This window comes from Bufo gargarizans, chromosome 7, assembly GCF_014858855.1.
Source record: "Bufo gargarizans isolate SCDJY-AF-19 chromosome 7, ASM1485885v1, whole genome shotgun sequence".
In the NCBI taxonomy this organism is placed as follows: Eukaryota; Metazoa; Chordata; class Amphibia; order Anura; family Bufonidae; genus Bufo; species Bufo gargarizans.
In genome coordinates this window covers 28,946,058-28,970,328 of record NC_058086.1, presented here as the reverse complement: position 1 = coordinate 28,970,328, position 24,271 = coordinate 28,946,058, and the positions used below count along the sequence as shown (strand labels likewise).

The 24,271-nt window shown below is 44.1% G+C and overlaps 1 protein-coding gene across 1 annotated transcript in view; it reads right to left on the bottom strand.

The window, feature by feature from the left end:
* AGBL4 (AGBL carboxypeptidase 4) overlaps positions 1–24,271 on the bottom strand; it is a 1,564,331-nt gene that overhangs the window by 1,469,071 nt on the left and 70,989 nt on the right. Inside the window, exon 2 of the mRNA XM_044302361.1 lies at positions 1,486–1,608. Within this exon, the coding sequence (XP_044158296.1) occupies positions 1,486–1,608 (123 nt within the window). The remainder of the gene's footprint in view (positions 1–1,485; positions 1,609–24,271) is intronic.

Sequence of the window (24,271 nt, the reverse complement as noted above, 5' to 3'; positions counted from 1 at the left end):
GTCCTTCAATGAAAACTGGGCTGTCAGACCAGCTGTGAGCACCAATCATTGCAAAGAAGTTTCCAGGGGACAGTGACAGGCTGCAGCAGTCAAGAGACGAAAAAGTCTTGACCACAGCACTTTTCCCTTTCAGAGGCTGTCGTGGGTGTGCATCACCTGGGGGGGTCTCCCTCCACCAGAAGGCTTGTTGTATAAGCTTGTATCATGTTTAGTAGGAGACAGCACGCCAGAAGGTTTGTATAATTGCTTCTTTTATTTAGTTAGTTTTCAACACAATATATTCATCAGTGCAACGTTTCGGGGCCCTTTTAATAGGTGCCCTTTTTAAAGCTGTTCCGATGCTCGGCCATGTGCGTATGTGGCTGGCTGCAGCAGTCAAGAGCCATATACCTGTATGCCACTGCTGCAGCCTGTACAGTACATGCAAGGAATGGCACTGGAGAAAGAAGTAAGTATAACTTTTATTTTGTTTGAGATTTTTCATTATCTGGGACACCCCTTTAAGCTCAATCTCACTTACCAGGCTAAATGAAACAGTCAGCAGGTGCTAGTACCCCATCAACTGCGTCCGTTGACATGTCCAAATTTGATAGTTATTGTAAAATGGAATATCTTAAGGGAACTGGGCTCGTGTAATCTCCCATCACGTATCATTCTCAAAAGAGATATCCAAGTATGCCCTATCCAACGGATCCACAAATTTTCATCACAGAGGTGTATGTCAATTTTACTGAGAGTGGCACTGAGAATTTCATCTTACTTGGTGCTTGTTCTCAACCAGGCCATAATATTAACTCGCATCGGGCTCCGCTGATTGGCGCCCATTGGTTGTCTCTACAAATAATAGTGTGGTATCTATATAGGCATGCATTTTTATTATGTTCCCACATTTTAGCTATTTGTATGTCAGACAGGGCTTAGCCTGCAGATGCAGCAGTCATGCCCCCTGTCCTGGTAGGCACCTAATGTCCAAATGCCCCTCTGCTACATAAGGGGTTAACAGTATTATAAATGGCACATGGTAGGCTGGAGACCCTGTTGTAGATTTTGCTTCAACTTATGCGCCTGCTGTCAACGTTTTTGAGAACATCCAATGGACATGATTTATCAACTAGAAAATCTTCCTGTGCTTTGCCTATACAGCCAGAGAGCAGAATTCATTTTTCCAAAGCTGACCTCTGATTGGTTGTACGGAGACGGAACTCCGTACAGCATTAAACCGAAGCTTTGAGTGAAGTGACTCTGGATCCAGGATCCGAAGCTTGCTTTGCTCATACCTAAAAATGATGAGAACTTTGACTTAACCCCAACAGACCCCAGTCAATAGGGTCCATATGGCACCATTTAGCTCCATCTAACAATGTAAATGGACCCAGCAGAGCTTTGCGATAGCCTTTCTGCCTAGAGCTCAGTACACGATCTTTTAATATCATCCCAAGATTGGGCAGCCCGAGTTGATACGGGTAATACATTTATCACACTTACCACTTTCAAAGCAGGCATCAAATATTAAGTGCCCCTTTTTCGGTTGTCCATTAAATCCAGGAGGTGAAACAATGAGTTTGCTCACATTCCGGGACATGGACGATTCATTTCCAATTCCATTACCTGTAATAAACAAACAACGTATGAATAAATCAATTTTTAGGATTATTTTTTTTTTTTATTAGTGTACAACCATCGTAAAATTGACAAAGTAATATCAGCTTTACTACAACCAAACAATGTTTGTCAAACTGGACTGGCTTTACTATATAAAAAGGAAGGACGGATTTTTGGGAGGGAGATTTGAGAGGTCAGATCTGGGAAATATCTGCACTCTGGATTACCTAGAGTAAATACATAAATCAAAGAGGATAATCCTAATACGTAACATTTATTAAATATACCAATAAAATCCTAAATCAAATGTGCAGAGACAAACATTGGGATATAAAGATAACACCACTGATCCGTTAACCAATGGTTATCCCAAAACATAGATGCAACAATATTTAAAGTGCACGGCGGCACTGAGTAACCAGCGTGTCCTACCGGTACCCAGGGACGGTCATCAGATGCTACACCACACGATGGATTGATAGTAGTTCATCCTATATGGATATACCCGGATGAATATCAGGGTAAACCGACGGCTGCAGTCAAACAGGTCCCTAAAAGGTCCCTATAACTGTCTAGCAAGTCAACCCTATTACTAAAGATATGGTAGCAGCCTGACCACAGGGCACTCGTCCTAATAAGGACGACCCTGTCCGGAACCTGTCCCTAAATCTTTATGCTATATGTCCCTAGAAATGCATGGGCATGATCCCTACACGCATGTTTCACTGCCAGGACATGGGGCAGTTCATCAGGGGAGATGAGAATCATGCAGGTCGATCCCTAAATGAAGTAATCAGATCTGCAGACCAGAAATTACACGGTCAGTCAACTGGTCTTGAGGTACACCAAGATGATCGGGTCCTCCGTGGGCTACCTCATGGATAAGAGGTGAAGGAATAATACAGTATACAGGTAAATATCGTTGCAAACGGGACGCCAACTAACCTGGTGTTCCCTCATCCTTTAAATACAAGCCTGGTTCCCGCTGCTGCCATCTATACAATCAACGGCCAATGAAAGCACCTGCCCGCCCGCACATAAGCGCAGCGCATGCGCACATCACAGTATCAGGATGAGGCCTAGAGCGCAGGGAAGATGCCTGGTAAATGCCACACCTCTGCGCATGCGCGATCTCGCGATAGATATCGCGAGATCGCGGAGGCTATTCGAAAACAGCCAAAATGATCTGAAGCAGCGATGATATCAATTGCTTCACAATATTCAATGGTGTAGAAACGATCGAACATTCGAAAAATACACCCGAATATTTTGAACCACAGTCGGTTCTGATTGAAGATATTCGAGGCTATTCATCCGATATTGGATAAAATTGACTCATGTGCAGTGGTACAAATAAGGAGACAGGTCAGAGAGTAAGTGATAATAAATGATGGTCTAAATAATGTTATTACCGACCAATAAGTGAAAAATGGATCATAAAAATGATACCATAAAGTGATGTCAAATAAATATCAGAGAGGGAGGGGCCAAAACAGCTTGCTATCTGCTTAAAGGGATATTGCAGACCCATTGGTACCAGTGACTTGTGGTGACGGTCACAGTGAACAGACCTTTATCTACAGAAAACAGCTATAATTCAGCTGTTCATTAAGTCCTTTTGGAGTGACTGACTGTAGAAGGAATATCCACCGTGACTCACGCTGTAGTAAGATCTTATCCCAATCTCCCCCTGATATTCATCCGGTATATCCATATAGGATGAACTACTATCAATCCATTGTGTGGTGTAGCATCTGATGACTGTCCCTGGGTACCGGTAGGACACGCTGGTTACTCAAGGATGGATTTTTATCAAAATGTATTAAAAAATAAATTCCCATATTCACCGCAAATCTGTGTTTTAGAATTACAACTGGAAATCTGATAAAAGCAGCAGACAGAAGCATATTGCCCAGGCACAATGATACACCAGGCAGTAACAGTTCCACATTCAATGCAGGGTTAATATTTTCCATTGTTTTGGGGCTTTAAAAAGATACACTACTCACAAAAAGTTAGGGATATTTGGCTTTCGCGTGAAATTTATGGAGTGATATTATATCATGAAAGTCAGGCATTTAAGTAGAAGCAGCAATGGTGACTTTCTTATCTCAAACTATTTATTGAAGAAAAAAAAAGCCAACCCCAGTGCTGGGTATACCCCCACAAAAATGTCAATGTCTCAAAAACTTGTCATGTAGCCTTGAGCATCAATTACAGCTTGACAACAACGTCTCATGCCGTTCACAAGTCGACTTATTGTCTGCTGAGGCATGGCATCCCACTCTTCTTGAAGGGCATCCCCCAGGTCATTGAGGTCCTGGGGTACAGAGTTACGAGCCTCTACAGGTTTTCGATGGGATTCAGGTCTGGAGAAAGTGCATGCCAGTTAAGGTACCCCAGTCTTCCTGCTGCAGTTCCCTAATGATGCGACCTCGATGAGCTGGCGCATTGTCGTCTATGAAGATAAAATTAGTCCTGTGTTGTTCCTGCAGAGGCACAATGACTGCATTAATGATATTATTTCAAGTAGTATGGGCTTGTCACTGGACGATTCACAAAGTGTAGGGCAGTTCTGTATTGACTAGACACACCTGACCACACTGTAACACCACCACCAAAGGCTCGTCTGATGACAACAGTGGCTGATGCTAAGTGCTCTCTTTGACGTCTCCAACATCGTTGGCAGCCATCATTTCTGCTGATTTGACTTTCATCAGTGAACCACGCTGAGGCTCACTGGTCCCTCGCCCAGCGTAGATGCTCTCTGGCCCATGCAAGATGATGATGCCTTTGCCTGGTGGTGTGGTCAGGTACCCTTGCAGATCGTCTATCACGCAGACCAGGCTGATGCACATGGTTTCGAATGGTCTGATGTGACACTTGGGTGCCTCTCACTTCATTTAAATGTGCCTGGAGTTGTGTGGCATTCATCATCCGGTTCCACAGGGCTCCTGATTTCATACCGAGCCATACAGAGTATTTCTCTGCCTACAATATTGTAGAGGTTTTCTACCCTGGATACACTGCAGAATGACAGGGCAACCCGACTGCCTCCCTACAGGCTGCTTGGCCAGACACCCGGAAAGTGGATGCACAAATGGTTGAAAAATGGCCATGAAAAACGGACAGTTCCCCTATTTGTGTATGTAGCCTTAAATTGGCCGACACAGCAGGAAATTACAGGAACAAACCATTTGTTCCCGACAATTGCCTGCTCATTACAGGAGGTGAAAGCTGCATTTACAAATGGCAAAAGCACTAAAGCTAAGGTGATCACTCGTCCACATACCCATTCATTGTTCCTGGGCAGAACATCACCGTTTAGACGGCACGGTCTGCTGCCCAGAAACAGTGATTTAGGGGACCGCACCAGCAACACTTTCACCCGATGAACAACTGTTTGCTCCTTCATGGGGTGACCAGGGGTAAGTTTACACAGGGCAATTATGGGGAAGGAGCATACCTAGGAATGGTGCTTTCGGATAATTGCCCCGATCATTGGCCTTTTACTATATCTTTTTGGAGAAACTGGAGGACGACTAAAAACAGCGCACAATAACAGTCAGTTCTCATACCATTGAATTGTGATCACTTTTACACCGCCTGACCCTGTCAATCATAGTGCAGATGGTGCAGCAGTTGCGGCGAGCGCGGAGGCTCTAGGAGTAATGGAAACGCCCTAGAGGCTCATTTTCATATATTAAAGCATCATTTTTATTATGATTATTATTATTTATTTTAAAGCGCCATTAATTCCATGGAGCTGTACATCCAGCTGGGGTTACATAGTAATCAAAAAGTACACTATTAACAGGCTGGTACAGAGGGGTACAGCAATGCGGGCACATATGAACATGGGACCAACACAGATGCCAAGCGCACATGGAACAGGTCAGCCAGTCTGACAGATGCCCCTTTAAAGAGGATTTCTGGAGATTTCTTTTTATTTAAAGATAAATAAAAAAAAAAAATTCACTTCACTATTCCCTTACTTTTAACCCATTCTGGCACCTACAAAAATCAGTTCATCAGTCTTCTGATATGAGAGCAACCTATATGTACAGAGAGGTAGGGCACTCACCCTCGCACCTACTATATTCATGGGCGAACGGAGGAAAGGTGAGTATTTTTTTTTTCAAAACTCTCCAGTGCTACAAAGAACCCATGCAGTATAATAAGTGACGGCCCAGTCCCTTTAATAAACCAGATTTACTTGCTTTTACTATAATTTACCTTTGTGACAGACACAGATACAAACACCTCCAGGTCCTTTTCGACTCCAGACATTCTGCTAGTTAGTCATTAACGATTGCGCATGATAACAACTTTCGTCTGCATATATTACACTTAGGTCTCCGATATTCAGGCACAAATGTTAAAAGCCTGCGGTGAATTTGAAGAGGGGACGCTCCCTTCAAAAATTAAATCGTAATAGTCAAGGATTTTTAATAGAATGCTCCCGCAGAATATGTCAGTTTACATGACAAGCTGTCACTTATAAGTATTCGTATTATTAAGGTGCCAAATACATTCACATTTTATATTCATCTTTTAGTCACATAAATAGTGAAGTTTTGACATGCTTAAATCAAAACTTCAAGCAATGTGGAATTAAATTATATTAATATTCCTTGTAAATCTGTGTTTACTCCACATCGCCTGCCAATATGTTTACAATATTGCTTCGTCAGTCGTGCTGCTCGCTCGGATTTTTACAGTAATTGTAGTCTAGGAAGGATTCATTATTCGAATTAATACCACTGAGGATGAGGTTTATGAGTCAGCGGAGAGTAAGCAGTCGGGGTATAATATTTCAGAGAAAATTATATAGTACAGTAACCGACACAAGGGATACAAGAAAACACAAAAAATGATAGCATAAACAAGTATTTTCAGAACTGAGATAATCGGGAAAACAAAGTTCTTCTTGAAAGGGATGTCCATTTTTTACTACCTTATAGGGAATGTGTCATCAGAAAATGACCTACTGTTTAAGGCCTATTGCACACGGCCGTTTTTTTTTCCCGTTTACTGGCCGTTTTTTGCATTCCGTATATGGTCCGTATACGGAACCATTCATTTCAATGGTTCCGCAAAAAAAACAGAATGTACTCCGTATGCATTCTGTTTCCGTATTTCCGTTTTTCCGTTCCGTTTTAACATAGAACATGTCCTATTATTGCCCGCAAATCACAGTCCGTGGCTCCATTCAAGTCAATGGATCCGCAAAAAAAACAGAACACATACGGAAATGCATCCGTATGTCTTCCGTTTCCGTTCCGTTTTTTCCTGAACCATCTATTGAAAATGTTATGGCCAACCCAATTTTATCTATGTAATTACTGTATACTGTATATGCCATACGGAAAAACGGAACGGAAAAACGGAACAGAAACGGAAACACAGCGGAAACAAAAAACGGAACAGCGGATCCATGAAAAACGGACCGCAAAACACTGAAAAAGCCATACGGTCGTGTGCAATAGGCCTAAATCACGTTTTTTAGTGATGTTATTTCTCATTTTCCATGTCAATATCTATATTTAAACAAAAACAAACATCCCCTGCAGTTTTTGCACTGGCCACAAAGGCTACTTTCACACCTGCAGAAGAGGAATCCGGTAGGCAGTTCTGTCGCTGGAACTGCCTGTCGGATCCGGCAAAACGTATGCCAACTGATTGCATTTTAAGACTGATCAGGATCCTGATCCATCTTACAAAGGCATTGCAAGAACGGATCCGTCTGTCCGTTTGTCATACGGACAAACAGATCAGTTTAGATTTTTTTTTTAATTTCTTACCAAGGACGGATCCGGCATTCCGGTATTTTGAATGCCAGATCCAGCAGTAATACATTCCTATGGAAAAAAATGCCGGATCCGGCATTCAGGCAAGTCTTCAGTTTTTTGGTCCGGAGATAAAACCGTAGCATGCTGCGGTTTTATCTTTTGCCTGATCAGTCAAAACAACTGAACTGAAGACATCCTGATGCATCCTGAACGGATTGCTCTCCATTCAGAATGCATTAGGATAAAACTGATCAGATCTTTTCCGGTATAGAGCCCCTAGGACTGAACTCTATGCCGGAAAAGAAAAACGCTAATGTGAAAGTGCCCTAAGCCTAATAATCGGTATCACTTATTGGTCTGTACAGAGCTCTTTACTGCAGTTATCTGCTTATCTGTGATTCAAAGCCTGCCTGTAATGATATCACCTCTGTGTATAGATAAGACAGGATCCACCATTCACAATAGGTGATTGTCACAGCTTCTCTATCCTTTCCTTGCACAATGACCTCTGCACAGGTCACAGAGCATGCCTAGAAGACTCTCAATAGTCAGGTCCCCTCCTGACTATTGTGTCTATGGCCCATGGGGCTGCCGTAAAACAATTTTCTAAATGCTTTGTGTAGGCTGTTAAGAACAGCTCAGGCAAGATGGCATAATAATGTTCAGAAAAGAGAATAAATAAATCTGCAAATCAGATTAGAAAAAGAGCCGCTATCTGGTTTTAACTGAAAAAAAATGGTAGAAAAAAATGTGGTGATATATTTTCTTTAATTCGGTAGTTGGATGGACAAGAGTTATGTAGATTGTTGTTTCTCAAAGTCACAAAGATTGACATCCATAGGGTGAAAATATCTGAAAAAAGTGCTAAAAAATGTATGATTTATGACACTTTTTTTTTACAAAAAGGCACACAAAAGTCTGGGTTCAGGAGTTATCCGTGCGAGTCTAGCTTCCGTCCCTTTACGGAGCTGGCAGACATCAGCCCTGGACTAGAGTATTGCTGTTTCTGGATAAAAACATGATTTTTTTTAACCCCCAGCCGTTCACTTAAAGGGGTTGTCCAGCTTTTACTAAGTGATTATCTTCAATGAGAGCAGAGGCGTAGTAATGAGTTCTCTCCACTACAAGGTAGTGTAGTTACGCCAACATCCAGGGAACAAGCCAATTGGCTGATCAGAAGGGTTGCGGAGTGTCGGACCCCCACCGATCAGCTAGTGATGGTCTGTCCTGAGGATGGGTCCTAACTCCTTTGGACGTTTGCAAGTATTTCTAAATAAAAGGGGGTCTTGCATGAAGTACTTTTTTTCTGTCTCAAAAAATGAATCTCAGACGGAAATGGCTCAAAAGGATGTCAAATGTGCATAACTGATGCACAGGATCTGTTTTTTTACAGGATTGTTTTTTTTTTTTTTTTTACAGGATCTAGTTTTTTTCTGTTCTTCTGACAGATCACAAGAACGGAAAATGAAACGGTCATGTGAACCCAGCCTAATATACCATTCTAACAACACCAAACAATACCCATATGTGAGCACATACCAGTACAACACTACACCCCTACAGTCTCCACATAGCAGTGCCCTAATGTTTTTCCTTGGCTCACTACCTGCTTGAGCTTTCCTGCCTTTGCCTCCACTTTTTGTTCTTTGGGCAGTTCTGACTCCCATGTCTGGAGGCCACTGGTGGACGTCGTCCTATTGAGGCAGGTCATGTGACGATAAGTTGTTCTTATTAGACAAATGAGTTGTTCTTTCGATACTTCTCTAATTGCATGAAATGAAAAATTTTGTATAGCCACTTAGCTATTCAGTAAATTCTATTTTGTATAGCACCCCCTGCTGTTTTTTATTTTCCAATTTTTTTTGGTCCACCTCACTGAGGTGGACACACATGCTCAGTTCCATCCTTCAACTGCAACCAGCTGCAGCAAAAAGGACACTCCCCCTGAGAAAAGACATGCCCCCGGGCTAACTCGAAATAAATCTAGCAGAGCAATTGGCACAGTGAATGTGGAGATCTCTGGATCTATGTGAGGTACAGCGCCGGTTCTAGCTTTGTAGTTTGTATGATCTCTGATTTTCATTCTTTACATCAATCGTGGCATAACCCCATGGGTCACAAAAATAGGAGGTAAATGACAAACTGATCTCTGCTACATCTGTAACACAGTACTGCGAGTAATGAGCGCGATTTCGAGCCGCACACTGACCAGCCTCAATAAGCTGGAGCCGCTTTTAGTTAATAAGGCCTAAAAAAAAAAATTCAGTTGTAAAAGTTCCGCTTTTATTCACCCTGGGTGGCTATTCATTCGGTCGCGGCGTTATGAATGCAAAATCCCTTAAAATGGCTCAAAATTCTTAAGTGACTTTTTACATACATTAATAAATGGTGGAAAAAATTACAAAGTTCAAATCGCCTTATACATCATTGTTCACAATGCCATCTACTCCTAAATCACAGCAATGGGTATTTTTCAGGGCTTAGATTACTGAATAAAAAGTAAAAATAACCAGGCAGCGATAAGTAAAAATAAAATCGACCAAATCAACAAAACAGTTAAAGGGCTTCTCCGGGATTTACATATTGATGGGCTATCCTTAGGATAGGTAATTAATATGAGATTGGGGGGGGGGGGTCTGACTCTCAGGACCCCCACTGATCAGCTGTACGAAGAGGCCGCGCCGCTCTGCGAGCACTTAGGCCTTTTCCTAGGCCAGTTGCTTTACCATACATCGGTCACATGGCCTCGGCACAGCTCAGCTCCATTCAAGTAAATGGGGCTGAGCTGCCATACCAAGCACAGCCATTATCCAATGGAAATGGTTGGTATCGGTCACATGACCCAGATGCAGCTCAGCCCCATTCAAGTAAATGGGGCTGAGCTGCCATACCAAGCACAGCCATTATCCAATGGAAATGGTTGGTATCAGTCACATGACCCAGGCGCAGCTCAGCCCCATTCAAGTGAATTGGGCTGAGCTGGGATACTGAGTACAGCCGCTATCCAATGGAAATGGTTGGTAAGCTGTGAGGAAGCGGCAGCGCTCACCAGAGCTCCAGTGAGCGCCGCAGCTTCCTCAAACAGCTGATCACCGATGTTCCGGGAGTCGGATCACAACCAAAGTCATTCTGACGTCCTATCCTGAGGATAGGTCATCAATATCTAAATCTCGGAGAACCCCTTTAAAGGATTTAAACAGTCCTCCTGATAAGTCATCAATATCTGATCATGGGGGTCCGACTCCTTGCCCCCCCCCCCTCTGATCTGCTGTTTAAGGCTGGGTCCAGACCTGAGCGTTTTACAGCGCGTTCCTACGCGCTGTAAAACGCTCAACAGGCAAGAACCAATGATTCCCTATGGGAATGGTTCTCACCTGAACGTTTTACAGCGCGTACGATCGCACTGTAAAACGCTCGACACACCAAGAAGTACAGGAGCTTCTTTGGGGCGTCTTGTCGCGTGTTCCCGTACATAGACTACCGGGAACGAGCGACAATGGGCGTTCGCATACTACCGGAGCCGCGTATGTGAGACGCCGGAGAATCGCGCATACACAGCGCTCAGGTCAGTACGCTCAGGTCTGAACCGGCTGTGAAAGGGCCTCAGCGCTCATCAAAGCACAGTGCCATACACTGCATAGTGGCTGTGCTTGGTATGGCAGCTCAACCACATTGACTTGAATGGGACTGAGAGGCATGAAGGCCATGTGACTGATGGGTGAGCGCTCTCGGACCTCCACCGATCTTCCTCTGGATAGGTCATCAATATTTAAATCCTGGAAAACCTTTTTTAATGCCTTAAAGGGCTTAGCCCATCTGGGACACTGACGGCATATCACTAGGATATGCCATCAATGTTAGATTGCATCGGGTGTCAGAGGTGGGACCTAAACTGATCTCCAGAATGGGGCCCCTGAAGTCAACAGAGAGCAGCTGCACATGCACGGCCACTCTCTGCTGGTCCCAAACAGGCCCATAACTGCCCCGCTCACTAGCTACAATGGGGGTCTGACACAGATTTAGCATGAAGACCCAGGAGCTTCAAGCTACATCTCTGCACTGATGAGAGGCAGGAACCCTGAAACAGTGCTGCCTACAGATGGCTGCCCCGGATGTTTATGATATAAACTAATTTGCATCCCTATCACGTAAAAAAAGGCCCTACATACAGCTGTAAAAATGCAACAAACAGAAATTGTTATTTTCTATTACAGCACTGTAACTATTCCGATAGCCGAAGACAGAACAGCAACTCTTTCTTCTCTGAATATCTATAACTATAATTAATCAATAATGGCTCTCACAGCCCAGTGATTCTATCCCTGTAGGTAATGCATTTGCTAAAGAAAAGGCCATATAAATGTTAAAGTATACGTACTAATTCTGTGCTGTGTCAAGTGTGACAGGGGAGTGCAGTAAACCTCTAAATTGGCAATAAATGTGTTACATAAATAGAGGCAATGAAAGAAAGAGACGCATTGTGTCACCGCCTGCTCATACCGCTACAGCGCCAGCAATGCAATCGACAAGAGGCTATATTATTACGAGCGACTCTAAAAAGACGGGACGTATGACAGTATGCTGGAATCATGTGTGCATTACCTACACGTCCCGCAGATTTGTGCCCATGACACTGGCTAACCTGTGAGGCTACTTTCACACCAGCATTTTTACTGGATCCGGCAGGGCTCAGCAAAAACGCGTCCGTTACAGATAATACAACCGTCTGCATCTGGGATGAACGGATCCGGTTGTATTATCTTTAACATGGCCAAGACGGATCCGTCATGAACTCCACTGAAAGTCAATGGAGGATGGAGCAGTTTTCTATTGTGGCAGATTGTGGATCATGCCGGATCGGTCTTGCTCCGCATCCCAGGACAGAAAACAAACTACAACATGCTGCGCTTTATTCTCTGGTACGGGAACGCAACTAAACGGAACGGAATGCATTCTGGTGCATTCCGTTTTGTTCAGTTCAGTTTTGTCCCCATTGACAATGAATGGGAACAAAACGGAAGCGTTTTTTTTCTGGTATTGACAGATCTCAATAACGAAAAACGAAAAAGCTAGTGTGAAAGTAGCCTGACATGTGCGCTTGACAGCTGAAGGCATCTGTGTTGGTCCCATGTTCATATGTACCCGCATTGCTGAGAAAAATGAAGTTTCAATATATGCAAATGAGCCTCTAGGAGCAATAGGGGTGTTGCCGTTACTCCTAGAGGATCTGCTCTCTCTGCAACTGCCACGCCCCCTGCACTATGATTGACAGGTCTAGATGTCATGACGTTTACATTGCCTGGACCTGTCAATCAAAGTGCAGAGGGTGCGGCAGTTGCAGAGAGAGCGGAGTCTCTAGGTGTAATGCATCTGGAGATTGGCACAGGGGTAAGCCATCCATATGCAAACAGCTGTTTTGAGTTTCGTTCCCCTTATCAACATTGAAGGTTAGGGGAGAGGCCATTGATGTTTGCGGGGGGTTCTGTATCTACTTATGGAAGCTGCCAGTTGGTGTAAGAAGTCTTAGAGGCCAGGTATTGCTCCTTGGGAAAAGGGATATGCAAATAAGCTCTCATCCAGGGAAAAAGAAAACTGCCTCTTTAGTGTCATCTACTGTAAGCACCTATGCTGTATAAGTCAAAGGTTAAAGGGGTTATCCGAGTTATTTTTTTGTTCTTTTTTGCATAAAACTTGCTTAGCTCAGTTATATATTGCTGCCCATCAGATTTTCAGTGCTATATATTTTTTTTTTCATAACTCGGACAACCCCTTTAACAGACCTTGTATACCAAGCTACCTCCAATAGATGGCATTAAAGAGGACGCTTTCCTCCTCCTGGATGAGAGATTATTTACACATCCTTTTTCACACATCATCCTAACCTCAGGATAGGTCAAATGTATTTCATCAGGAGGGTTCCGACACCCGGGACCCCCACTGATCAGCTGTTTGAGAAGGCACCGGTGCTCCTGTGAGTGTCGCGGCCTTCTCTCAGCTTTCCAAGCACTGTACTGTACATTGAATAGCAGCTGTGCTTGGAAAGCTGTGAGAAGGCCGCGGCACTCACTGGAGCACCGGTGCCTTCTCAAACAGCTGATCAGTGGGGGTCCCGGGTGTCGTAACCCCCCTGATGAGATACTGATGACCTATTCTGAGGATAGGTCATCAGTATCAAAATCTGGGAAGACCCCTTTAACCGGTCCTCCAGAAATTGGTTGGTTTGGCTAACTTCGCTTTAAGTAGTAAAAAATGGTACAATGAATGTGGTTTTCCATTTCATAAACACTGGATGCACATTAGCCTCATTCAGAGGACCATAATGTGGGGGTATTTAACCATCGGTGGAATATATGCTGATCAGAGCAGTAAAACCGCAATCAGGATGGAAATTGCAGTTGTTCATAATACAGTCGTCTGAATTAGCTCAACTTTCCAAAATCGTGTTCCAAAATGTATGTAGGAAAGACAATTTGTACCAAAAACACTCCTGTGAGATTTCCACCTCTGCACCCCAATATCTAGACCCCCGCTCATTCTCCAGTAAGATAGCAGTAACCTATGGAACATTTGAAGTACCTTCTATGAAAGCTTTGGAGCAGATGACACTCTCACAATCAGTCTACATAAGAATGGAACACATCTGGAGCCATAGATTCAGCAGTTTGGTGAAGAAACCATATTATCCAAGTAATTATCTGCTACTAATGATCCTTGGTCTATGACATACAACATGGATTTCATCAGAATGTGCACGGCATGGTGAGGAGGCGTTAAAAAATAATGGCTGCTGTAACCCAATTGTGCAAATGAATTTGATTAGTTTAAGGCTACATGGACACTAGCTTGTTATCTCTTTAACTCTATCCTGTACTTGATTGTGAGAAAAAGCAGATATCCAGCGTCAGACATAAAAAACCTTCAACCCAACAGAGGACATGGAACGGAGAGCAGAACCATTCTTAAAGGTTTTTTTTTTCAGGAATTATTTAAAATGGCCTCCAGAAACCTCTCCTAGAATCTGAGCAGCACTGGTTGCAGAGCTGGTGAGCGGGTTGATAGGGCAGGGCGTGACTACACTGCTCTAGAATAGATGATAATGATGTGATTCTGCCTACGATATGCCATCATGACTGAGCAGCCTGACAAGACCGTATCATAGATTATAAGTGACATTACCCAGGACAGTTACAAGTTAAAGTTCCTGCTTCAAGGAATATTCTGGGATTAAAATTATGCCTCATTCACACGAACGTGTGCGCCTGTGGCCATATTGCGCCTGTGGCAATACACAGCACCGTTCTGTGTGCATTCTGCATCACGGATGCAGACCCATTCACTTAAATGGGTCCGCAAATCCGGACATGCGGAATGGTGCGGTAACGGAAGCACGGAACAGAACCCTACAGAAGCACTACGGAGTGCTTCCGTGGGGTTTCCTCCCGTACTTCCGTTCCACAAAAAGATAGAACATATCCTATCTTTTTGTGGAAAGGACGGATCGCGGACCCATTAAATACAATGGGTCCGCTATCCGCTGCGGCTGCCCCACGGTGGGTGTTTTCTGCACGGCCACGGGGCGCGAGGCCTAAGGTAGATCAATATCTGATTGGTGGGAGTCCAACTCCTGGCATCCTCGTTGATCAGCTGTTTCAAAAGGGCACGGGCTTCCTAGGCCAATGACGGCACTGTTATTAGTCAGATGGCCTAGACACAGCTCAATCCCATTCAAGTGAATGGGCCTGGGCTGCAATATCAAGTACAGCCACAAGGGAGGGATAAGCCAGTCCTAGAGACCGCTGGCGGCAGCTTATCTCCCTTGAGAACAAAGGGTCATGTTGGATGGAGGCATGTGGAAATTCATAATGTTCAAATTATTTTTTTCTCCTGAACAGATGCTGGAGGGACATCTATTACGCATGAAACAATCGTCTCGTGATACTGAAATCAGCGGGTTTGGCCAATTTAAAGGGGTTGCCCAGCCTTGTTTAATTTATGGCCTATCCTCAGTACACCGCACCCAGACGGTCAACTGTTTGCATGAAGATCCATTGCCAGAAGTCGGCACCAGAACTACACTGCATCACCAATATTGTAGTGGACAGCACTTATCAATGCAACGCTGCTCCCACTTTAAGGGGTTATCCCATGAGTAAAACAATGAAAGTCAGATATGATATAGTACAGTGTTGGCGAACCTATGGCATGGGTGCCAGAGGCGGCACTCAGAGTCCTCTCTGTGGGCACCCGCACCCTGGAAAAAGTCTATGGTGTACCTATACGCCTTAGACTTTTCCTGCCATTCATCAGTGCAGGGCGCACTATGAACGGCACAGGCAGCGCACTGAATGTAGGCAGGTTATTATAGCTAAATGATAAAGTACATGGAAGATATACTATATTGGACTGTTGTATTCAGGGTAAATTGCCGTGTTGGCACTTTACGATAAATAAGTGGGTTTTGGGTTACAGTTTGGGCACTCAGTCTTAAAAAGGTTCACCATCACTGATATAGTACATGCCAATCTCTCTCTAACAAACTTAAATCCAGCCCTGTACCTCACATAGGGCCAGAGATCTCCCAATTCATCCCTGCAATTGCTCGGCCAGATTTATTTCAAGCTGGCAGCTCACAGGGTGTGCACTTTCTCAGGAACTGAGCGCGTATGTCAAGCTCAGTGAGCTGGACAGAGAATTCAGAAAAAGGGCAAACAGCAGGTGGCGCTATACTGATAGAGTTCAGTGAATAATTCAGTTTGTATACAAAAATTTTAATTACATGCATTTACAAAAGTATTCAGATGCAGGTGCTGGTTTAAAAACTGTAGAATATTTTTTGTGGGGCAACCCCTTTAAGTGAATGATAGCTACAGTGACTAGTTCTATTCACTACAATGATGCTCTGTAGTTCTGGAGTGGCAAGAATGTGGAGCGTCGGAGTGTCGCCGATCAGCTACTGAAGGCATGTCCTGAGGTGTCATCTTGGTGGCATGTTGCTAGGATATGCAAAAAATGTCTGATAGCTGCAGATCCCACCACTAGGACCTGCAGTTATCTCTAAAATGCAGCAAGATTAGTGAAGCAGAGTGGACGCCCTCAATTCATTTCTATTGGAGTGCCGAAAATAGCCAAGCAACGCGTTCAGCTATTTCTGGAAGTCCCATAGAAATGAATGGGGAGGGCACTCTGCAAGCTCAACTAACGCTCCAGTCACATCTATGGGGCTGACGGAAATAGACAAGCCAGTGCTCAGCTATTTTAGGCAGTCCCATAGAAAAGAATGGAGGGAGGGTGCACATGCACAATCCGCTCTACTTCACTTTACGCGCGCCATTCTGGAGAAAGCGGGCCGGTCCCAGAGGTGAGACCTGCACCAATCAGACACTGGTGGTATATCCTAGCGACATGCCACCAATCCTTGAGATGACACAACCCCATTAAGTCATATGGCTTAGCTATTCAACTTTGCTATGGAAAAGCCTCTGCAGAAGGACTGCGCCTTGTAGATTGGCTGCAGCAATGGAACTAATTTCACAGTAACTTTGTTCTCATTCCTGTAAGTACAAAACAAATTCACAGGAAAAGTCTATGGATTGTAGATACTTTCAAGTGAAAAACACATTTTTGCTCACCCTACAGCCAAGAAGCTGCCCCGGGCCATGGATCAAAAAAGGTTCAACATTTTTAAAGTAAATGGCAGACGCTGTGGGGCACACAGTTCTTATCTCCTGCTAAATTCTGTTTTTAGCGAGTTGCGAGGTGAGGGAAGGGCAGCCGGCTGTACTTACAGGATCCATCAATATAGCACGGGGGGGTTAAAGATACCAACCGTATAGCAACATATGAATATATCCTGGCCTCGGCTACCTAGGATTCTAGGATTTATATTAAAATAAGAGGCAGGTGCACACCATATGCCATGCTAAAGAAAATTCTCCTGTTTTGAGCAAACGAAAAGCAAACTGTGTACATGTGTAGGTGCTAACGCGTACCCGATTAAGGCGCAGTACAAAAATATCATTCTACGCCTCAACAAATCTGCCGGGCGTCCCAGAAATAGATCCTGTTTATTGTTTGCTGCACGTTACCTTCTCGAATATGTTGTATTTGGACACATGGATCAACAAACCAAATGGGGGATGGAAGATGAAAAAAACGTACTAGTAAGGAGAGACGAAAATCTAGATAAATCCATTCAGCCGCTGCTTGGTTGAATGACTTCTCTTTTTATATCAGAAGGGTGCTGCAACCAAAAATAAAATGATCACAGGAAGTATTGTCGATGGAATAACCGGGAGTCTCTCTTCAGGGTCGCTACCAGGGGAACTAGAGGGGTTATCCCATGAAAAGTATTATTATACAATGACTTGGGGCACGTCCAGTGAAGTATTACTGCAATATACATGCAATAAAATACTGTAAGGTTTTCCTCTCCAGCTCCTACTCCACTCTGTAAATCTGGTCGTCTCTCCTGTACTCGCCGCTCCCTGGTCTTCTCCAGGCCCGCGCTGCACTGTGACCTGACTGTGTACAACATCAGGTCATAGTGAACGCACTACATTCTGACGCTGTACGCAGTGGAGGCCTAGAGTAAAACCAGGGAGTGTACAAGCAATGCTAGCGAGTCAGCGACGCTACGCTCACCGCTCCTCAGGCCTCCTGCATGCTAGTGAGCATTTCCATACTGGCAGGACTCCCAAGTATTTGTTTTATAAGATGCACTGTCATTTTCCCACCACTTTTTGGGGGAAAAAAGTGTGTCTTATAAAGCGTAAAATACAGTAATTGAGAAAGGGATAAAAAAAAATTAAAGTAAAGCTAAAGCTATGGCAAACAGTAACTTGATTCTTTGTAAAAATCTCCATTACTTTTTCACTTATTTGCAGGCTTTGTGTTTTATAGAAATAAAATTTCCCGTTGCTACTTGGAAACCATCAACAAGATGATGTTGACTGCGTTGTTATTCCTTTCCTTGGAGAAGCAACATTGCTCAGTGGTTATGACTACTGTCTTATACACGTAAGATTGAATCTGACCAAGGACAACCTTCATATGGGCATGGTATGATCTTACTGTGTTTGTGTGAATACCCTCCTCCTTGGTGATTTAGTTTCTTCTCACAGTTCATAACATTCTGATAGGTTAATTGACTTTCCATTAAACTGGCTCCAGTGTGTGATCAGCGGCAGATTATAATTGGGGAGTTTGGGTCTGTAGCCCCGGGCCCGGCATCGCTGGGGAGCCCAACGCCGACCCAAACCCCCACAAACTACGACGGGGCACGGTAGCGCACAGTTCCCTGCCCCCCCGATCACCGCTATAGGAATCAGGCCTAGCAGGCCTGAAGCCTATGCGGTAGTAAAATCCTGGCGCAGGCGGGCTTGATGACATCAGTGCACGCCTGTGCCCGGACTCAGCACACTGACGTGTGTGCGCAGCACACCTGCCTACCATCTACCAGTGAGCGCTGACTTGGACACAGGTAAGTATTAGCCTTTATTTTTTTTTGTATGTGCCAACTTTGGGGGACATTACTGGGGGGCACAGGAGAATAGTACTAAAGGGACAGTGGGCGGCAAACTACTACATGGGGAGCAAACTACTACGTGGGGGCAAATTAGTAGTGTGGGGGAAATTAATACTGTGGGGGCAGTGTGGGGGAAAATTACTACCGTGGGGGGAATTAATACTGTGGGGGCAGTGTGGAGAAATTAATACTGCGGGGGCAGTGTGGGGGGCAAACTACTATATGGGGGTAGTGTGGAGGATGCTGCTATTAGGTAGGAACTATAGGGGCATTTCTATTACAAGGACATATTAGGGAACATTATTTTTCAGGGACACTATACGGGCATTATTACCTGGAGCACAATATAGGATGTTATTATTACGGGGGGCACTCTAGGGGACATTATAATTGCTGTAGACACTATAGGGACATTTGGGGGTCATTTATTAAACTGGTGTAACGGAGAACTGGCTTAGTTGTACATAGCAACCAGATTTCGCTTTTAATTTTAGACAGCTCCTTTTGAAAATGAAAGATGGAAACTGATTAGTTGCTACGGGCAACTAAGCCAGTTCTACTTTACACCAGTTTGAAAAATGACCCCAATTATGAGAAATCAAACATGTCTGTGAAACAAACTCTGTAGAAATGAGATGTGGCTGAAAGAATTAGTCATGGCGTTCTGGGGCAAACGGAGGAGAAGAGGAAAGAGAAGATCTACATGACAGGAGATGTCACTTGAAGTAAGAGGTATGTGGTGCTGTATTCTATTATATGTAGAGCTTTATAAGACGCACTTTTCCGCCCAAAATGGGGGGAAGAAGTCAATGCATCTTATAAAGCAAACGTACCAAGAAATATGGCCGTCACATTGCAGGCTGTTATCTAAAGACGCACCTCCAGTGTTAATAATGTGAGGTGGCGCCCTCTAGTAGGAAGTGGGGGGCGGGCGGCGGTCATTGAAGCTAAATGCCGCCAGCACCCATGTTTACTAGGACGTGTGAGCGCTCAGTCTGCTGTTGCTTAGCAGCACTGACGCTGTGCTGTCCTCCGAACCTCCCTCCCCTACTGTGACGCGCTCCGGCACTGCTGCCCTGTATGTTGAGCTGATTGGTGGTGAGGACAGCGGGAACTGCTGCTCTGCCGCCTCCACCAATCAGTTTAGTCAGTTGCCCGACCGCTCGCCACTACCAACTGCTCGTCACTACTGAACCTCCGGCCCCCCGAGTCAGCACTACTTTCCACTGGGACTACTGGGCTGTCTCTACCGGAGACTTGGGGAGTGACAGCCTGGATATAAAGAAGGGAGCTCAAGGGCCGATCTGGACAAATACGTGTTACATATGGCTATAACCTCTCCTCAGCTATAGGAATACACCCATGTACTGCAGTACATAGGTGCACTCTTTAGGATGAGGGGGGTTATAGTCACATTTAATATAAACACTGTCCAGGAGCTGTACTATTATTGGCCTAAGTGTTTGCATTAAATGTGACTATAACCCCCTCATTAATAGGAATACACCCATGTGCAGCAGTGCATGAGGGAATTTCTATGGATGAGGGGGGTTATAGTCACATTTAATATTAACACTGTCCAAGAATTGTACCATAATTGACCTGTGTATATTAAATGTGACTATAAGCCCCCTCATCTATAGGAACACACCCATGTACTGCAGTATGTGGGTGCATTCCTATGGATGAGGGGGGTTATAACACAGGTGAATTACAGTACACTGGATAGTGTTTATATTATATGACTATAACCCCCTTCATCCATAGATATGCACCCATGTACTGCACATGTTCTCTGGGATTTTTTATATTGATGGCCTATCCTCAGGATAGGTCATCAATATGAGATTGGTGGGGGTCCGACTCCTGGCACCCTAGCCAATAAGCTGTTTGAGGAGACCGCGATGTTCCAGTCAGCGCCGCAGCCTCTTTGCTCAGCGCTGCCATTTGATAGCACTGCGCTTGGTATTGCAGCTCAGCCCCAATCACTCGGATGGAACTGAGCTGCACCTAGGCCATGTAACGGTGAATGTGATGTCATATGTCCTAGGAAGAGACTGTGGCGCTCACAAAGCACCACAGCCTCTTCATATATATATAAAAAAATAATGGAGGGAGGGGCCCGAGTTGGGTGGACAGCCCTGGGCCCATCATGCACTTAATCCGCCCCTGTGTGTCATGTAATTACTCCTTGACTGTTCTGCTGCTCTGTTGCTGACTCTGCGACAATGTGCTGCCCAGCATGTGAAATACAATCCCTCCAGGATTCAGGCAATAGAGGGGAAGAGTCAGGGAGCTGTGGCGATAAGGGACATTTGATGTTTGAGTTCCTTTATTTCAGAGGGAGATAGCCATGTGTTCAGAGTATGGACGTCACAGAAGCAGGAGACAAACCCCAGGAGCATGATGATGTGACTTTCATACTGGCTTACATAGGCATCCCAGCTACAGACACTACATTAGCAAGTGACTAATCTTGCTGCTGCATGTAAACCATTTGCACATAGTTTTCAAACATCGGAAAATCCCATTAACTACTACAAACAGCAATGTTCGGGTGCAAGTCACACCATGACTTGAAGGAATTTTGCAAAAGCAGCCTATTTATTTATTTTACGCACTTAACACTGCTATATTCCGCAGCGCTTTACACACATTAGCATCACTCTGTCCCCAATGGGGCTCACAATCTAGTGCGGGAGGAAACCCACGCAAACACGGGGAGAACATACAAACTCCATGCAAATGTTGTCTTTGGGCAGATTCGAACCCAGGACCCCAGTGCTGCAAGGCATGAGTTCTAACCAATGAGCCACCAGTATCACTAGGGTGCACTGCTAACCACTGGGCCATCGGTATCACCAGGGTGCTAACCACTGAGCCATCGGTATCACCAGGGTGCTAACCACTGAGCCATTGGTATCACCAGGGTGCTAACCACTGAGCCATTGGTATTGCCAGGGTATTTCTTCTGGCTCCAGCTGATTTCACCCACTACAATGCAAAAGACCTTGGACAAATGTAAAGTAATTGCCTATCTCTAAATTTTTTACTGAAATTCTAAAATTGGAAGGTATGAAGATCTTAATATACCCAGGACTCTAGGTGTAATACGGGGACATCTATCTTAGTTTGTACACCAACATAAGAGAGAATTCTTTACTGTAGGAGCAGGGAGATTATGGGGCTTCCTGCCACAGAAGGTGGTGATGGTGAACTCAAGAAAAAGGGTCCTGGATGTATTTCTTTACAAGGCATAGTTATCAGATTACTATAGAAGCATTGGCAGAATGGGAACTTAAAGTGGCCCTGGAAAAAACTAAAAGTGGCCCCATGTTGTAGAAGGTATGGCAATACAAGTGGGTAGAGACAACAGATGTAGGCAGGGTCTGCAATACAATAGTGCAGCACAAAATACCGCCCCAACAGAACCAAATACTATAGTGTAGCTTGAAATACTGCCCCGGCAGTACCATATACCACATTGCAACTTAAAATACTGCCCCAGTAGAACCAAATACCACAGTGCAACTTAAAATACCGCCCCAGTAGAACCAAATACCACAGTGCAGCTTAAAATACTGCCCCAGGAGAACCGTATACTAAAGTGCAGCACAAAATACTGCCACCTGTGCCGCAGTATTCAACTGTATCACTGACCTGGGGATGGCAATACAGTTGAATTCAGGAGGGACCCTGGCTGCTGGCCAGGTACATAAGTACCTGATGCTCCTAGCCTTAATTAATACTAAGAGCATCAGATCATAATGTACCTGGCCAGCTGCCGTGAGGAAGGATGAGGTGGCCTCTTGGGCATCAGCCCACCAGGAAAGCTCCCTGTTGGGTCTATTGCCAGTCCGCCCCTGTATAGAAGGGTCGCTAATCTAGGAAGTTATTCTGATTGTCAGATTTAGATTTGGAAAGGATTTTTTTCCCCTCTAAAATGATGAAAATTGCCTTCTACGTCGTGGTGTTTCTGCCTCTGGATCAACTTTGTAACTTTGCATTTGATGTGAACCATGGAGTATAAGCAGTAGTCAGACCAATGGCAGGCCTATCTCTGGTAGATCATACGAGTAAAAACCTACATAGTGGATTAGTGTTTCCCTTGATGGCAGAATGTGCAGTACTGTTCCCGTCAGACCCAACACATCCATAACCAGTTCTGAAGTTCTGTAATCAGCTTTCAGTATAATAACGTCTCTCTCTTGCTTCCAGAGAATGAATGCCCAAGGGGACAGTTCTGTTCCTCAACCAGATTATATCCTTTGGGTCTCTACAATAGGATCCAGCATTGTACAAGCCCATAGGAAGAACTAGGTATCTATTCTTTATCATTTTAAGTTGCAATCCCACTAAATAGAAAATGTCCAAATCAGGCATCAAAATAATGTTTCGTGTATAATCAAAATCACAAAAAAAAAAAGCAAGATTTTACAACCTATAAAAATGTCATGTAACCAAATGTAGGCAGCAAAATTAAAATGACAAAATGTAATTATTAGTAGCGACATTCAAAAAGCCTAAGAAAAATGCTCATTGTGTGCGCTGTGCAGGGACTGTTCACGGTACACGCAGACAAGCGCTATCTGTATTTTGCCTTGCAGAAGGTGTTCTGTTTATTTGAGATAGTGCAGGTAACAATGTAATATAGCAGTTTCTATGGCAACCTAAGCTTTGGAAATGAGTAGCAGATTAAACAGGCTCATCACGGGAGAACAGATTCTTAGAGCATCAGTTGTATCGTCCCAAGACCGCAACAAACGAGGCACTTTTCTTTTAAGACATTTCATTTTCTATATTTTTTTTTTCTTTTCTATTATTTTTTTTTTTCTTCCCAGGAATAAATTCATCTGTAAAGATAATGTTCCCTCCCCTGGCTGTTTAGAACTGACTCTTCCTTTTCTTAAATTATTCTCCCCTGTGGTGATTAAATGACTGGTGACAAGTCGTAAGTAGGCGAAAAGAAAGACACTGCAGACTAATAACTGGCAGAGAAAATAGTAAATTATCCAGAACAAAGTGTTCTGTTTTTGTTTTTTAATATATCAGATCTTAGAAATTTAAATGACACCATTAAAAGTATCAGAATGACTTCCGACATATCCATTGTATTTTACTTGCTCTTGAGAAAGGGGGATATATACCCCGAAACGCGTTGAGCTATTAACCATTAAAGAACTCTCCACTTGGAACCCTGGTGTCATTCTTCTGGGACGTGGAGGCGAGTCCATACGATCATATCAAGCGATCTCGGTGGGGGACGGGAAGGTATAGGTGTCATATGCTTATCCTATACCTCCATCCCTGGTGAAGTAAGTCCCCCATCTCCACCTTATCTATCTATGCAAAT